This window comes from Garra rufa, chromosome 21 (genome assembly GCF_049309525.1).
Source record: "Garra rufa chromosome 21, GarRuf1.0, whole genome shotgun sequence".
Taxonomy (NCBI): domain Eukaryota; kingdom Metazoa; phylum Chordata; class Actinopteri; order Cypriniformes; family Cyprinidae; genus Garra; species Garra rufa.
In genome coordinates, this window is record NC_133381.1 from 40,231,793 (window position 1) to 40,250,823 (window position 19,031).

At 33.5% G+C, this 19,031-nt stretch overlaps 1 protein-coding gene across 1 annotated transcript in view; it reads right to left on the minus strand.

Moving 5' to 3' along the window:
• myt1lb (myelin transcription factor 1-like, b) overlaps positions 1-19,031 on the minus strand; it is a 70,491-nt gene that overhangs the window by 40,540 nt on the left and 10,920 nt on the right. The window contains 1 exon segment of the mRNA XM_073826621.1: positions 10,260-10,394. Within this exon segment, the coding sequence (XP_073682722.1) occupies positions 10,260-10,394 (135 nt within the window).

Genomic DNA, 19,031 nt, shown 5'->3' on the forward strand with positions numbered 1-19,031 from the left:
CACAAATATGTGACCCTGGACCACAAAACCAGTCATAAGGTTAAATTTTACAAAACTGAGATGTTTATATAATATGAAAGCTCAGTAAATAAGCTTTCTATTGATGTATGGTTTGTTAGGATAGGACAATATTTGGCCGAGATACATCTATTTGAAAATCTGGAATCTGAGGGTGCAAAAAAATCAAAATCCTGAGAAAATCACCTTTAAAGTTTTCCAAATTAGGTTCTTAACAATGCATATTACTAATCAAAAATTACATTTTGATAGGTTTACAGTAGGAATTTTACAAAAAATCTTCATGGAACATGATCTTTACTTAATTTCCTAATGATTTTTGGCATAAAAGAAAAATCAATAATTTTGACCCATGCAATGTATTTTTGGCTATTGCTACAAACATACCCCAGCGACTTAAGACTGGTTTTGTGGTCCAGGGTCACATATACTCTTACAATACAGATTTTTGTATATTTACTGCATAAAATGCACTTATATATAATAATATACTTGAACCTCAATTAAAATGAACTTGAAATAAAATTTGGATATCACTCTATAAAACGTTCATTAACTTAAACATTATAATATTCTACAATGCTTAACAATAAGGCTTAATGCCTACACAGCCATACATGAAAAGCTAAAGAACCTGAAACTGGTTCTATTCTATTCTATTCTATTCTATTCTATTCTATTCTATTCTATTCTATTCTATTCTATTCTATTCTATTCTATTCTATTCTATTCTATTCTATTCTATTCTATTCTATTCTCTAGCCATACACTAGCTATATAGCTATAGTGCAAAGACAATCCAAGTAATACACTGTAAAAGTGTTTGTGCTGCCTTAAAAGTTTACTCAACTCAAATTTCCACGTTTTCATGTAGTACAACTTAACATTTCATGTTGACTAAACTAAACATTTTAAGGCAGCATGAACACTTGAGCAGTGTGAACATGAACACTACAGTGTAGCAAAGCTCAAAACTCACTTGCAGTAAACTTTTAAAAGCTAGTAGTTTATTGAAAGTATCTTCAAATATACTTACGTAAGCTAAAGATTGGGCCACAAGTACAGTACGCAACTAGCAAACGAACACTATTCAGATACAGTAAGTTCACTTGTAATTGTGTACATAAAGATTACAACCAAAGTACCCTTAAAAGTATTTTTTTTTAAAGTTGTTTAACAGAGTGTGCAAATATACTACTAGAATACTATTTTTGTATATTTACTGCATAAAATGCACTTAAAAATATACTTGAACTTACTTGAATTTTGGATATCACTTTATAAAAACGTTCATTACCTTAAACATCATAATATTCTACAATGCTTAACAATAATGCTTAATGTGTTAAAAGTTAAAGAACCTGGAAGTGGCTCTATTCTATTCTATTCTATTCTATTCTATTCTATTCTATTCTATTCTATTCTATTCTGTTTGGTTTAATTAGATTTCCTGCTGCTAGCTTAAGTTGTAAGTAAAATCTGAAGCTTAGTTAAACATGCCAGTGCGGTGGATTGTAAGTGATGCAGAAAGACGGTTTCACAGACAGCCCTAACCCTGATTGCATTCTCATCACTAGCTGAAGCTGTCAGCTAACGTTAGCTCATGCATCCAGTCATTGGCTGCGAGGTGCTGCCTCTCTTGCTTGTTTCAGCTCCGCTTTTGACTTTCATTTGCAGTAGACACACGTTAGCAATCAATAAAAATCACCGCCCAAACACTGCCTCTCTCTGATCCCAAACTCTATTATTCATCTGTACATGCCTTTGTCTCCTCTGTCCATGACCGTCTAAACTCCCCGCCGACAGCAATTAGATTACTGTTCATTAGGACGCTGGAGTCGGGGGCAGAGAGCGTGGGCCGGGGAGAGCAGACCAGCGCTCTTCCGGTGCTCATCTTCATCATTATCAGCTTCTTAATCCTTCACCCTCATCCTCAACATACTCTGACAAGTTCATTACCGAGCAGCAGGCAGCATCCGCTACCTACACTGACTGAGACACATGTCTTTGTGGATGAACGCGGGTAAAGCGTAAGTTAAGATTTATATTCTATATGTCTAAAGTAATGGCGAGTGGCTTTACTAGAGAATAAAAAAGAAAAAAATTCAATGCAACTGAAAACCTTTAGATTTCTAGATTTTCTAAACTATTTGACTTAATAGGACAGTTCACCCAGAAATGAAAATGCTGTAGATTATCAATTTGTTTACTTTGTTGAACACAAAAGGAAATATTTTGAAGAAAGTTGGTAACCAAACATACATCGACTTTTTGCATCGATTATTTTTTACCAAACTATGGAAGCCAATGGTTAACATTAACTGTGCTCAACAGAAGAAAAAACCCCATACAGGCTTGGGGTTGAGTAAATTATGACAAATATTTCATTTTTGGGTGAACTACCCCTGTAATTGAAATAATTGGTTTGTTTGCTTAATGTAAAATGCCTCATTCTGCCAATAAATTAATTGTCAACAGATTTCTTGTTCAGCAAATATTTAGTTAGTAACACAATAATAATAACATAATAACATAATAATTTTATCTGACATTTAAAAAAATATAATAAAGATATATTTTTTATGAACAGTTTTTTTGGTCCTCGAATTTGGACATCCAAATCCACTATCATTTTATATAAATTTTTTTTTGTGTCACAAAATGTAGTTTTAAAAGGTTTTCAGGCTAGAATGTACTTAGTTCCCACACGGAAATAACCTATATAAACATATATGTTATAGGTGACATACATAAAATTGGCCGTTTTCCAATATTATATGTACTACATATATGCACATACATGTGTACATACATGCATACATATATGTGTACACATACTGTATATATGCATATATGTACATATAATATAGGAAAACGGCCAATTTTATATATGTCATATATGTTTATATATATATATATATATATATATATATATATATATATATATATATATTTTTTTTTTTTTTTTTTTGCCTTGATAATAGAAAATATGAGCTAGGCATCATGTATGACAGTTGCCAAAGTGAGATGTGAGCTAAAATGACCAGATCCTGCCATGAGATATATAGGAGACATGTCTTGTATGTACATATAGGGCTTATATGTGGATATAAAGAAGCAATACAGGAGACCTATATGGCCTGTATATGCACATATATGCACCTCAATTTTGCCTATATGTGGCATATATACTCATATATGCAGCATATACAGTACAGACCAAAAGTTTGGACACACCTTCTCATTCAAAGAGTTTTCTTTATTTTCATGACTATGAAAATTGTAGATTCACACTGAAGGCATCAAAACTATGAATTAACACATGCGGAATTTAATTCTATATATACTATATATGTGACCCTGGACCACAAAACCAGTCATAAGGTTAAATTTGACAAAACTGAGATTTATACATCATATGAAAGCTGAATAAAAAAAGAAAGCTTTCTATTGATGTATGGTTTGTTAGGATAGGACAATATTTGGCTGAGATACATCTATTTGAAATCAGAAATCTGAGGATGCAAAAAAATCGAAAAGACTGAGAAAATCACCTTTAAAGTTGTCCAAATTAGGTTCTTAACAATGCATATTACGAATCAAAAATTACATTTTGATATGTTTACAGTAGGAATTTTACAAAAAATCTTCATGGAACATGAACTTTACTTAATTTCTTAATGATTTTTGGCATAAAAGAAAAATCTAAAATTTTGACCCATGCAATGTATTTTTGGCTATTGCTACAAATATACCCCAGCGACTTAAGACTGGTTTTGTGGTCCAGGGTCACAAATATTCTATATATACTTCTGCACAACACAACTGATGGTCCCAACCCCATTTATAAGGCAAGAAATCCCACTTATTAAACCTGACAGGGCACACCTGTGAAGTGAAAACCATTTCAGGTGACTACCTCTTGAAGCTCATCAAGAGAATGCCAAAAGTGTGCAAAGCAGTAATCAAAGCAAAAGGTGGCTACTTTGAATAACTTAGAATATGACATATTTTCAGTTGTTTCACACTTTTTTGTTATGTACATAATTCCACATGTGTTAATTCATAGTTTTGCTGCCTTCAGTGTGAATCTACAAGTTTCATAGTCATGAAAATAAAGAAAACTTTGGTTCAAAGGTGTGTCCAAGGTGTGTCCAAACTTTTGGTCTGTATTGTATATTATCATATATGTGCATATATACTGCATATAGGTTTCATATATGGACATATATCCTCATATAGGTTCTTTCCATGTGGGTTTAAATATGTAGTTTGTAAAATTTGCTTGTGAGATCCAGATTGTTAGCGGCCGTTCTGCACTCATGAATCCACCTGAAAGCACCTTACCTCAGACAGATCTTCTGGAATTTACTGCTGGCTCTGAAGTCTCTGTAGTGGTTAAACTTGAGATATAATACATTTTGGGTAAATCTAATTGGCAGTAGGGATGGGAATCGAAAACCGCTTCTTGTTGAGAACCGGTTCCCAGTGTTTCAATTCCATCGAATCGTTTGCAAAATTTGCAAACGATTCCCTTAACGATTCCAGTGGGCACGAATGACGTCATCACGCGCATTGCGTAGCTTACGCTCAGTCAATAAGCACTGGCGCCTAAGCGGAACAAACGCTCAAAAGTCTGGTAGTATTTCACCAAAAAAGATGAAAATAGGGCAACTTGCAATACTCGCAGCGTAGATATTTCCTCAAAGGGAGGAAATACCACTAACATGCTAAAACATTTGCGCACGCAGCATGCAATAACAATAAAAGAATGTTGCGTTTTCGATCCGCTCCGGACTAACAGTTCTCAACCCAGCAGCGGCAGCAGCAGCAACAACGTTAGCATGTCCTCGGCTAATAAAGCTGCAGGACTCATTCATTCCCATTATATATTTTCTAGGGAGATGACAAAGATTCTCAGCCCTAAGTACAAAGCCCCAAACAGAGACAGTTTAACTATGCTAATCAACAATTTGTTGTCCCTTTTCTTCCAGATGAGAATCGATAAGGTAATCGATAAAGAATCGAATCGTTAAGCAGAATCGAAAATGGAATTGGAATCGTAAAAATCTTATCAATTCCCATCCCTAATTGGCAGTCTTTGGTCTCTTTAAACTATTATTTGTTTATCATGTTTATGTAAATTCAAAGCTGTATATCAGAGCGCTGCCTTTGTACGTTTGACTGAAGTGCCTAGCAACTTTTATGATCGCTGTTGTTGTTTATTAAATATTATTATTCAATAAATAATATTTTATATAAATAAGACTAGCATTAAAAAGTGTTTAGTATTGAGAAACGGTGCATGTTTGTGATGGTGACTTTAGTTGCCATTAGAGGCAGACAAGAGACTGTTTTATGAGTCAGCAGGAAAGACATTTAGACTGAAAAATAAACACATTAGAAACGGAAGTTATTTTAAGTTTCAACAACACCTTAATACAGCTAACAAATGCACTGAGCAGTACTGTCATTAGAAATCACCCTTAACAGATGATATTAAGGATGTTAACATTATGACAAAGATAACGCTTTCCTCAGCGGACATTCAAACTAATGTTTCATCGAATATGAAGAGTGAATGCAGTATCAGATGCAGGTAATCATGATTGCTAAGACCATCTCTCTCTCATAACACTCTTTAAATACAGTAATAATGCAATAAGTTTTCAATGAAGCAACTCAACATTAGTTTCTTTCTAGTACTAAAGTGATGTTTTAAAATGTGATTTGAATCCATGGCAGAAGAAAGTAGAAAAGAGGGTTTTTGAAGACACTTTCTGTTGTTTCTTATGTATTTACACATTTGTGCCATCAAACTGTTGTATAAATGCAATATCACACTCGTAGACGTGAGATATGGCTGTATATCAGATATTGCTCATATGAGCCTCTTAATATGTGAAGTAAACTATGCTAATTTACAACCATCTGGTATACTGTAGCAGGCTGTACATAGACTTCAGCACTTCACACACAAATCTCAAAAGCGGCAGCCAAACGATGAGTTGTTAACACTACAGCAATGCAAGAAACTAACAAGATTAAACAGTCAGCAAACAGCGAACTATAACAATAATACTATAACTTTTATAACCATAATAGGTGAACATATAAGGGCAACATATTAGGTGAATTCTGTTGGTTTAATCGTCTATGTATTTTTTTAACATGAGTTTAAACTGAAAAAAAAAAAAAAAAAAAAAAAAAAAACTCTCAAGGTCACTTACAAAGACTCATTTCAGTTGACAAAAGCATTGCCAAGACCTAGCTTCAAATCCTTCACATCTTCATGGTCAAGTTTATTAGCACATCTTTGGAATATTAAAAGTCAGATAATAAAACTGTTCAACAAAATTTATAAGAACTGAAGATCACGATCGATTGAATGTTCATCCGTTTTCTTAACAATCGTTTCAAGTGATCAAGTGATTGATAATAAATGCCTCATTATTTGTGGTTACATATGTATGCATTTACTTACAGCCCCACATAAAAAATAAAAACAAAAACAAAAAAAAAAATATTAGGTAAAATGTTGCCTTTTACTGTGTTCAGCTGTAAATAGTTTAACATCACATCACAAGCACATTTGTGACCCTGGACCACCCATTAAGGGTCAAAAGGGTCAATATTTTTGAAACTGAGATGTATACATCATCTGGAAGCTGAATAAATAAGCTTTTTATTGATGTATGGTTTGGCAGGACAATATTTGGCTGAAATACAACTATTTGAAAATCTGGAATCTGCAAAAATAAATAAATAAATAAATAAATAAATAAAATCAAAATAGAAGAAGAAATTAGCCTCTAAATATGCATATTACTAATCAAAAATTAAGTTTTGATCTATTTACGGTAGGAAATTTACAAAATATCTTCATGGAACATGATTTTTACTTAATATCCTAATGATTTTTGGCATAAAAGAAAAAAAATGCATACAATGTACTGTTGGCTATTGCTACAAATATATCCATGCCACTTATGACTGGTTTTGTGGTTTAGGGTCATATTACTGTAGAACATTGTCACAAGTATGATTTTTGCAAGTAAAAAAAAAAAGAATTATCATACAATTTGTGTTGAAAAACAGTTATTTCCCCCATATTTCCATATTTATATTCAGTAATGTACATTAGGGTGTTTTGTTACATAGATTTATTTAGCGTACATTTATTGCAGTGTCATATGTGACCCTGGACCACAAAACCAGTCATAAGGTTACATTTTACAAAACTGAGATGTATATATAATATGAAAGCTCAGTAAATAAGCTTTCTATTGATGTATGGTTTGTTAGGATAGGACAATATTTGGCCGAGATACATCTATTTGAAAATCTGGAATCTGAGGGTGCAAAAAAATCAAAATACTGAGAAAATCACCTTTAAAGTTGTCCAAATTAGGTTCTTAACAATGCATATTACTAATCAAAAATTACATTTCGATACATTTACAGTAGGAATTTTACAAAAAATCTTCATGGAACATGATCTTTACTTAATTTCCTAATGATTTTTGGCATAAAAGAAAAATCAATAATTTTGACCCATGCAATGTGTTTTTGGCTATTGCTACAAATATACCCCAGCGACTTAAGACTGGTTTTGTGGTCCAGGGTCACATATATGTTATCCTGATGGTGTTACATGGCTTTCTATTGCGCCACCTGTATTATCATGATGGTTATCAGTACATTTTATGGTCAAAAAGGCAATTTTAATAGTTCAAGTAGAGCAGTATATTGCCATCATATCACTCAGTGAAATATATGGTCATAAGTAATACCAGAAACATTGTTAAAACACATTTTACAGCAAATTGTGACAACCACAGCTGATTAAAAAAAGTAAAAATAAAAATGTCCTTATTAATGCATGAGTTAGAGTGGATAGATGCAGAAGCATCCAAAAAAGTTAGCTATTACTCTAAAACAGCCCTAATAATATGCTATGCCAATAGACAAAAAAACAAACAAACATGGTTTTTAATACAACTTGACCATACTAACAGGATTATAAAGAAAGAACAGCCACTAAGTGACTCAGCAGAACACACCAATCATTCATTAAGTGTGTGTCATATGTCACCGTCCACACTAAAGTCACGGCCATCTAAAAACGCCCTTGCCATGCCACCTCAGTGCCAGCTCTCAAACTGTCTTGCCATCTGGACACTTTAAAAGCAAATCTTTTTGTTAACTAATTCCAGTCTGTAGTCAAAGCCATCAGTTGGTTTGATTGCCATCTGGTTAATTTGTGAATAAAACACACAATTTTTTGCATGCATTTTAATGAATCACATAAAAGAGGTTTGCTCAAGGTGAATGAGAGGAAATCTCACTCGTTCTTCCTGTCTGTAACTCTTTCATCAGATTATAATTATTACAGTTTATTCAACTGGATTTAATTGAGCATCTAAAACAAAATGAGAAATCTAACCAGCTTATTAAACTGGCCTCCATTAAGATAGCGTCGTAATTATCAACAGAAACAATAAACGCATTCATGCATGTCTGTGATATTGCGATGGCTGCTCCTCCATTGCGAGAAGTTTTCTTGTAAACTGAAGGGCAGATGGGTCATTCCCACTATGCAGTACACTTTCATGTCCACATAATATATAATCTTAACACATTCAGAGCTGAATTATGTTCCAGGAATACTAAAATATGCATTATTTATTGTAAATTTCACAATAAATGCTAATCAACAGTAAAAGGTACACTCTTAAAAATAAAGGTGCTTTAAAAGGTTCTTCATGGTGATGCCAGTGATTCCAGAAATAACCATTCAGTCAAAGATTCTGTAAAGAGCCATCTCTTTCTTATCTTTTTTATAAACTGAAGAACCTTATTTTGCCACAAATAACCTTTTGTGAAATTGATATGTTCAAAAAAAGACAAAAAAGGTTCTTCTATGGCATCGTGAAGGCAGCACCTTTATTTTTAAGAGTGTATATTATAATATTTTAATAGTCATGTCCTTCCCTCCATGTTCATCTTTTTTTATTCAATGCAAACAATTGTACATTCAGGTGTACAAAGTAATATTGTAAGTATTTTGAATTTTGAACTAAGTAGTATTTTGGATTTCACTGGGTATTTGGAATGTGGTTAAAGTTTTAAAAAGCAAAAGCTTTAAAAAAAATAAATAAATAAATAAAAATAATAATATTTTTAAAAAAGTACACTTTCTCAAAGGAGAAGTTCACTTCCAAAACAAAAATGTACAGGTAATGTACTTACCCCCTTGTCGTCCCATTTCTTTCTTTCTTCAGTCGTAAAGCAATTATGTTTTTTGAGGAAAATATTTCAGGATTTTTCTCCATAGAATGGACTTCTAAGGTGCCCAGAGTTTGAACTTCCAAAATGCAGATCCCAAATACAATTGTAAATGATCTCAGCTGAGGAAGAAGGGTCTTATCTAGCGAATCATTTTTTTTTAATCCTCTGGTCTTGCCATTGTATTTTCTCCCTTAACTTCAAAAATCATTTCAAAATCATTCTACGTCGCTGCAGAAGTATCAGCCCAGTGTTTGCAGAGTAAACATGCAAAGAAGATCAAACACCCTTAACAAAAAAGGGTAAAACAGTGAAGTAGGATTCTGAAGTGGAGAGAGAAAATTAAAAGGGAGTTTTTCGACAACCTAACTGTCTTGAACTGAAAAAAAGAAAAGAAAAAAAAAAACTGTTCAAGGAGAGCAAGTTAAGCATTTGAGATAAAATGTATGAAAAAAAAATATTGTTTCACTAGATAAGACCCTTCTTCCTTGACTGAGATCATTTGTAATTGCATTTGGGATTGTTTGAAGCCACATTTATACTGCATTTTGGAAGTTCAAACTCAGGGCACCATAGAAGTCCACTATATGGAGAAAAATCCTGAATGTTTTTACAACAGAAGAAAGAAAGACATGAAAATCTTGGATGACAAGGGGGTGAGTATATTATTTTTGTTCTGAAAATGATCTTCTCCTTTAAAGTACAAAAAAAGTTATAGAGCTGAAAAGGTATTGCATAGGAATAAGCAGATGTTTGTGTCTTTTTTACTGTGTGTGTTGAAGAGGACGGCATGCGAATGAACTAAAGACTGGGTCCCACAGACAAACACATACAGAAACACAGCCAACCAATGATTATGACTTCTTTTCATAAATGCCAGCATGAAAAATATCAAAGTTTTAAAGGATGAATGCAAGCACATATGGCACTGAAGTTTAGAAGTTTGTGCTTACTTTCTGGTGGGACTCTGTCTTTATGAGGGCATCCAGACAGGCTGCGATGGTGTGGGTACAAACCAGTCACATGACCTGTGCCGTCGCATCCAGGCGTTGGACACCGGCTTTCCTTTTTCCCCGACCGCGAAGAATCTGAATGCGCACACACACACACGCACGCACGCACACACACACACACACACACACACACACACACACACACACACACAGGATTAATTACTGATTTATTTGTTTATAAATAAATATGCAAGTGATCTGATAAAGTCTGGTCCTCACAGCCACTTATTCTGCCTAACTGCTCCCTTAGACAAAAAAATTGATATATTGAGAAAATCTCCTTTAAAGTTGTCCAAATGAAGTTCTTAGCAATGCGTATTACTAATCAAAAAGTTTTGATATATTTACGATAGTTAATTTACAAAATATCTCCATGAAACATGACCTTCACTTAATATCCTAGATTTTTGGCAAAAAAAATCTATAATTTTTAATGTATTTTTGGCTATTGCTACAAATATATATATTTTTTTATAATATTTTTTTTTTGCAAAAAAAAAACTTTTTTTTGTGGTCCAGGATCACATTTGAGAATTGTTTCCAAAATCGTTTCCTTGCCACCATGTGCATCAAACAAAAACTGTTTTCAATTATTTAATTCCATAAACCTGGAAATTATCTGATCACTGAATCTTACCTATTAACTATGAAATCTGTGTTGCATACTTCATGAATGTATACTACCGTTAAATACAGTTGGACAAGTAATATTTTAAAAATATATATTTTCAAAAATTTAATTCTTTTAATTTATTCTGGATTCATCAAATTGATCAAAAGTGACTGTAAAAACATCTAAAATGTTACCAAAATGTATAGTTCAAATAAAGGCTGAAAAATACCATGTTTAAATATTTAAAAAAAATATTTTTGGTGCTTCCACAATAATACGAAGCAGCACAACTGTTTTCAACATTGATAATAAAAACAAGTGTTTTTGAGCAGCAAATCAGTATATTAGAATGATTTCAGCTTTGATTGAATAAATTTCAGCTTTGATAAAATAAATTACATTTTACAATATATTATACATTTATAATCTTTTTTTTTTGTTGTTATTATTTAATTTGGACTAATGTAAACGCTAGTGTAGTTGTGACCTTTTGTCCTTGTTAGTGTTAGTGTAGTTTGCACAGGCAGTGACTATACTGGAGCTGAATCTGTGTATTGACTGCAGAGGGCATCTCTTCCAGATAGCTATCCAGAGCTATTGGCTATATGTTTCAAACAGAGAGCACAGGACAGTGAGTGAGTGAGTGAGTGAGTATGCTACAGTTACCACTGATTAAAATTTTAAGGATGGAGTAACCTGGTAACGGGCATCATGTTGCCTTCTGTATCAAAGTAAGCTCAAAACAGACAGGAATAGCATGAGATCATGTGAAAGACGTGGGCTCAGCTTGGCTGAGATTGAAAAAAGACTGCAGTGCTACTCATTTTTTGGGAATATGTGCTTTAAACAACAACTACTAAAGTTTTGCAGCTGGTAGCAAACACACATAAATCTGGGTGAATGTCATAAAATGTCCAGGTTACATGTTTAGCTCAAAATCAAATGAAGGGGAAAAAGTAATTATAAGCTAATTTCTGGTCTTTCAAGTTCTTTCATTTACATTTCACCCAATTAATTCAAATAAATAAATAAAAATATATAATTTAAAGGCAATCCATGGTTTGGCAATCATTTTTTTTCAAGTTTTACACATTAAGAAATAAATTGCGTTTTTATGAATAATGTACACTCACATGAGATGAACTGCATTCATAGTATTTTTTATATGTGACCCTGGACCACAAAACCAGCCATATATTGGTAGCAGTATTGTATTTTCTTTTATGCCAAACATCATTAGGGTATTACGTAAAGATCGTATTCCTTGAAGATATTTTGTACATTTCCCACCATAAATATATCAAAACCTAATTTCTGATTAGTAATATGCATCACTAAGAACTTCATTTAGACAACTTTAAAGGACGATTTTCTCAGTATTTAAATTTTTTGGCACCCCCAAATTACAGATTTTCAAATAGTTTTCAAATATCTTGGTCAAATATTATCCTAAAAAACATATATCAATGTAAAGCTTATCACATATAAAAGTGTTTAAAAGTACATAGAGTGTTTTAAATAGGGAGCTGTTCGCCCAACTCAAAGCATTTGCCAAATTAAATAGTGTAGATGCTAAAGTACCATATTGTTGTTTGCTGACACAAAGCATGAAAATAGACAATGAAACACACTTATTATTGGGCTTTATTGGCAACAAGCAGAAAAGGTCTGAAGACAAAAGACAGAAATTCTAGACCGCATTCTGAGACTGCAACTCATATTCATGTTATTTACATAAAACTCATTCTGATGACAGTTTAGTGTCTAAAACACTATTGTATTATCAGTATGTACAGTACATAAAGAACTGCAATGTCAACATAGACCTTTAAATAAAGACTGAATCGCAGTCATTTGTAATATAAGCTTTACTTTATTACTGTAATTAGAAAACAGGCTTTATTTTATTTATGGATGGTATTTCTATTAGCTGTCTAGCTTTGTGGGAAAAAATACACTTTAGTGAAATTTTAAACAGAGTACTTATTTTGGAAACAGTAATACACAAACTGAATGTAATCTTTACTCTTTAACTGGATGTTAGTATTACATTATAGTATAAATTTGTATTAAAATGCAAACTTAAGAGCAAGCTTTTTTTGACCCAATAAGTAGGACGTAAGTACTATCTTTATAATTGTTGCTATTGTCTTTGAAATATGGTTAAAGTGTGCTGTTCAATGTACTGACAAGCATTTATAGTGAACTAAAATATAGTTTAATGTCATTTCTATTGAAACTTGTGTCTCTTTAAATATATTTGTAATTATTTGCAATAATAAAGTTGCAATTTAAAATATATTAACTTTAAATGTTATATCAAATAACACTACAGTCAAAATTATTATCAAGTAGTTTCCATGTGCTTTAGTAAGGTAATCAACGCTTCAAAATAAGGATACTATAAAGCATGACTATGTAAAATGTCAAATTAAAAGTTTTACTTTTAAGTACATTATTACAAATTGCCCTTTTTAAAAGCACACTTAAGTGGACATTTATTATATTAATATTATATTATATTATCTGCAAGTACAGTTTAGTATATTGAAAAATATACTTCTAAAATGTGATGCACACTAAGTGCACAATTAATACAAATGTATTATCATATTTCACAAAAATCAACATAATAACAATAATACCCAAAATAAAATGCACTTTAGTATATTGAATGTGCACTTAATGTACATCAAATTTAATAGTATATTATTATTCTTTACTGGTGTTGTAAGATTCACCCTTGTGTATGATTTCTTTACGATTCTAACCATCCAATGAAGCCTGAATCTTCTGACTATTCTGCAGCCATTTCAAAAAGAGAGAAAACAAACGAGAAGGAGAGAGCACAGCCGAGGCGAGCCGAGTGGAATACATATTAGAAAGTGCTGGATATTGATTGTGGCTTCGGACAAGCCATGCTTTGCATAGCAAATGGCCCCCATTACCATAGCGTCTGTGGATAATTAATGTGCAGTCAGTGGTCCTGTCGTTTGTTATCGGTCATACTGATACTGTTCAATTTCCATCTCCGCCTCGTGCCTTCTTTAAGGAAGAGCTCCTTCCATAACTGTCAGGCCTCCACACTTTTTATAAATCATAATGCCCCCTGGTTAGGCAGCGTCTGCCGCTATCTCTGCCGCGGCGAGATGTTATCGCGGTGTAATGGCCAAGCGTCCCTCATTATTCTGCCATTAGAGAGATAGTGTCCGCCGTGCACGCCGGCCAAACGTCCTTTCATGTGTGCTGTCAGCCCTTCCTCATCTGGAGAACAGCAAATGAAAGTTCTTATGGGTTTTTTAAGGGTTTGTTCACCAAAAATGACAATTCTGACATCACTTACTGGGATTTGAGAACTTTTTTTGAAGGTCTTCGACCACAACTCAGAATAAGAGGACTCTGGATAAGTTTAATAGAATAAGACCAGAGCTGTGGGGATGTCACCAAATTGCCGGTGCATTGTCTGATTTATTTGTTAACATCATTACTGTGATGAATATAAAACTTCCTGCTTCAAAGGCAATCAGTAACTTATTTTCAATTTGATTTGATGCAGTTGTGCAGGGCCAGAATTTTTATTTTGGACTGTACTAAAGCATAAAAACACCATAATAGGTTTGCAGGTATTTAGGAAACAGTTTAGTTTATATACTTCTTTCTTTAAGAAACAATGCTGCAGCCGGTTATTCTACTTTAAAATGTGAGATCCATGTCGGAATGTCTGTTTTTGTTTTAGTGCACTTTTGCTTACTACCATTTTACCCAATAATATTTTAACACCCCAGGTTGCCAATTGACAGACAACATGGTGTTTTGCAGCTATGGAAGCCAGGAAACAACATGATTCTACCCCTGACCTACAGTAAACAGACTTGGCATCCATCTAAAAAGCTCTATGTCCAAAATGTGGATGAATCAAGCCATCAATTTACAATCCCATCTTCCATTATCAAATATGTTCATTCCTGTTACATGTCCTCAATCTGGCAACCCACACAAAGGTTGAGTTTGAGGAACAGGTGGCGGGAGAAACACTGGTCTTTAATATTTTGAATATAGACTGCAGTACCCATTTCAATCACTAGCTCTCAATATCACCAATATTTTTACGAGTTAATATTAATTGACTAACATTTTGGACATTGTTTTTTTGTTTTTTATTTATTTAGTTTTTTTATTACTTTTTTTTTTGCTTTATTTCAATGAAAAAAAAAATCCAAATACAGCCACATCAGAACTGTTGTGCAGCTGTTGTTTCATTACAGAATGAATCAGCTGCTATTAATAAATTGGTTGAATTAATAACTCACTCCTTTATTGATTTGCCACTACCTACCCTATAGTAAAATATAATATATTTAAAATGCATTTGTTTTTTTACTAAGTATAGTTCAAGTCTATTAACATATTTACTGACATATTGCTTGAGACTTATATATATTTAATAATAATAACTATAATAATAATTATAATAACTTATATATTTAATAATATATTTAATATATATTTAATTAGCACTATTTCTGCACAATAGAACTGGTTTTGCCTTGGTCTTGGTCTAGTCTTGGTCGCAACTCCTCAAAGTGTTGGTCCAGTCTTAAGGTGCGTTCACACCGGACGCGAATGAAGCGGCAAGCGCGAGTGATTTACATGTTAAGTCAATGCAAAGACGCGAATAGCCATCCTGCGGCGCGAAACGCGCGAATGAGGCGGCGCGAAACGCGCGAATAGCGCGAATGGCGCGGCGCGCATTGAGCGTACAAGCGATTGCCGCGCCATTCGCGCGAATCGCGCGAAACGCGCGAGTTCAAAAATCTGAACTTCGGCGGAATTCCGCGTCGCGGTAACCAATCAGGAGCTTGCTCTAGTAGTGACGGAGGCAGTAATCCGAAACAACAATGGCGGACAAAATCACCGTTGCTGTCTGTGGTTACTCGGAGCTGTACGATACATCTTTGGACTTTTGTAGAAACAGGAATAAAAAGGATCTTGCTAAGAATAAAGTGAGTGAAGAGGTCGGACAATCTGGTTAGTTTTAAAAAACGCTCTTTACTCAATTTAACCTACATATACATACATATTGAGACTACAAGCAAGCTAAAGCTGGCAAATTGAGCTCATTCACCTATTTTACAACTACTTCCCCGCTGACGAGTGGCAGAAGCCCCTCCCTTGACGCGAATTCGCGTCTGTTGTGAAGAAAATGTCACGCGCGAATGGCGCGAGTAAACTCAAATGTTCAAGCGTTCAACTACGCGCGAATAGCGCGTTTTTTCCGCGCAAGTCGCGTCCGGTGTGAACGCACCATTAGTCTTAGATTTGGATTTAAGTAGCCTTAACTACAAAACTACATATGGTGACCATTACTATCATCATTTTAAATCAATAAAATAACATATTAAACAGCCAGATTTGCTAAACATGGCAAATAAGAGTTAGAGCGCAAATTCTGAAGGGAAAATTCTGCGTGTGATTTACTGACAATGTGCACATTAAAAAACAGATGCAGCCAGATCATTTCCATAATGACCAGCGCAATCTACCAAGAGAAGTGCAAATTACTGCAAATTACCACCTTTAAGACGTGCTTTTTTGGGGTGTTAAATAATGGCGCAAATATTAGTAAAATGCGTTGTGTGATTAATTTTTATACTCTCTTCTGATTAATTCTGCGTCAGAAAGAGAAACTCCTACAAATGCACATTCAGTGAGGCCAGGTGCAAAAATAACTGTGTCCATGCCTTTTCAGCGCTAATTTGCACTGAATGTCTTCAGTAAATCCTGTGACAGTACTACTTTAACTGTCTCTAACAATGTAAACTAAGCCTAAACTAAACCTAAACCTAACTAAAAATAAAACTATATTGACGTATTAAAATACGAAAAAACATACCATTACTAAAATAATTAAAATCATTAAAATGAAAACATAAAAACTGATTCAAAATATACTATAATAATATCTCAGTGATAGTAAAATAACACTTTTAAGTAAACTCTTAACCATTTTCAAATGCCTGCTTTACACTGCAAAAAAAAAAAAAAAAAAAAAAATGCTTTTCTTACTTAGATTTTTTGTCTTGTTTCAAGCCAAATATCTAAAACTTCTTAAATCAAGAAGGATTTTCTGGACGAGCACAAATTATTTTCTTGTTTTCAGGAAAAACAAGTGAAAATTTGCTTAGAACAAGCAAAAAAATCTGCCAATGGGGTAAGCACAAAAATCTTATTTCAAACAGAAAACAAGATTATTTTTCAGATTATTTTAATTGTTTCAAGCAAAAATTCACTGATTTTTGACTTTTTTTTTTCTGAAAACAAGACAATAATTTTTACTCATCTAGACAATCCTTCTTGATTTATATATATATATATATATATATATATATATATATATATATATATATATATATATAATAGATGATTTTTTTTAGATATTTTGGCTGGAAACGACAAAAATCTAAGTAAGAAAGGCATTTTTGCAGTGTGTGTTTATGAATTATTCTCTTTGAAAACTGATCTTTTATGCTTGCAAAAGTCAGAGTAATGTTTTCACTGTTTTGGGGATGAAATACTCCGTCAGTCTAGCTCCTCTGTGCCTGAAGAAATAGAATTAAACCAGGAATTGCATTGGAACCTCCTCTGAATATGCAGCACAGACTAATTTCCCAGTGTGTTTCTCCAGTGCCAGAGCTACATTTCCAAACAGATCTCCTCTCTGGGTTTATAAATAGGCAGCATGAGCACAGACTGTGTCCCTGGGATGAGATTTGCTGTTCTCCCGGCCGTGCAGATCGCCATTACTTATGCCTGACAAGCTTGGCCTGTGATGTGGCCGTGCTGGCCTGTTTGAACAACATTAAGCCACTGCTGTTTGCACTGCAGGCATTGGGATGTTTGAGAAAGCTTGTCCCGGGGTCTGTACGGGATCCCTTCTCAGAGCAAAGAAACACGAAAGAGCACTGAACCCATCCGCTTAAACTGACCTATCTGCTCTGAAATGTTAAAGGAGTAGGGTGATATCATTTTATTATTGAAGGAGTAGCTCACCCAGAATAGAGAAACATATTCAACTTGTTTGAATGACAGACTGAAATTGATATCTTACCATTCTCTGGGTCTTTTAAATCTCATTTGGACATGCATTACTTATTTGATGTATGGTCATTTGGGCTATTTATGGGACAGTGCAGTGAATCAGAAAACAATTGGGGAAAATTGTAACAATGTAATTTGAAATTGGTAGCATATGCACTAACAGTCTTTCTCTCCAAGAAAAATAATGAAGAAAAGCAAAACACACATTTGAGGTTGCATTAAGCAACAATTTCGTGGAATAAAATGGTGCAAACATGATGTAAATAAGAGATTCATTGTGCAGTACAGACAATTGAATTGATTTTTAATGGGTGTTTTGGCAAGATCAGTGAACTCATGCTGACACGGCAGCTTCAGCGATTTTAAAGCAAGCATTCTATTTATAACTGAAAATGTATATAAGTAAAATGTAAGTTTTTTTTATTTCTCTTACTACTAACTATACACTGCAAAGTTTTTGTATTTAAATATCTATACCTAAAGACAGGACAAAAAATCTGATACCATGTCTGATACTATATGTCAGTGCAAGTCTGGGAGTGTAAATGCAAACTAATACTTGTGTGATGTGTTTCTTACTTGTTCTTTATAGAACTTGCTTTGATGTTACAACAAGCACAACTTTTTGTAGGAAGACTGCAGTTTTTGAAAAAAAAAAAAAATGGTAAGCTTTGATATAAACTCACAATTTGGACTTTTTTTCATACAACTGCGACTTTGTATCTTGCAATTCTGACTTTTTCCCCAGAATTGCATCATATAAACTCACAATTCTGACTTTTTTCTCATAACTGTGAGATATAAATGCACAATTGTGAGTTATAAAGTCAGAAAAGCTAGATTTAAAGTGAGAATTGCGGGATATATATAAACTTAAAATTGCAAGATAAACTCACAATTGAGTTTTTTTTTGTGACTTTGCATCTCGCAATTGACTTTTTTTCTCAGAATTGCATCAAACAAACTCGCAATTCTGACTTTTTTCTCATGACTGTGAGATA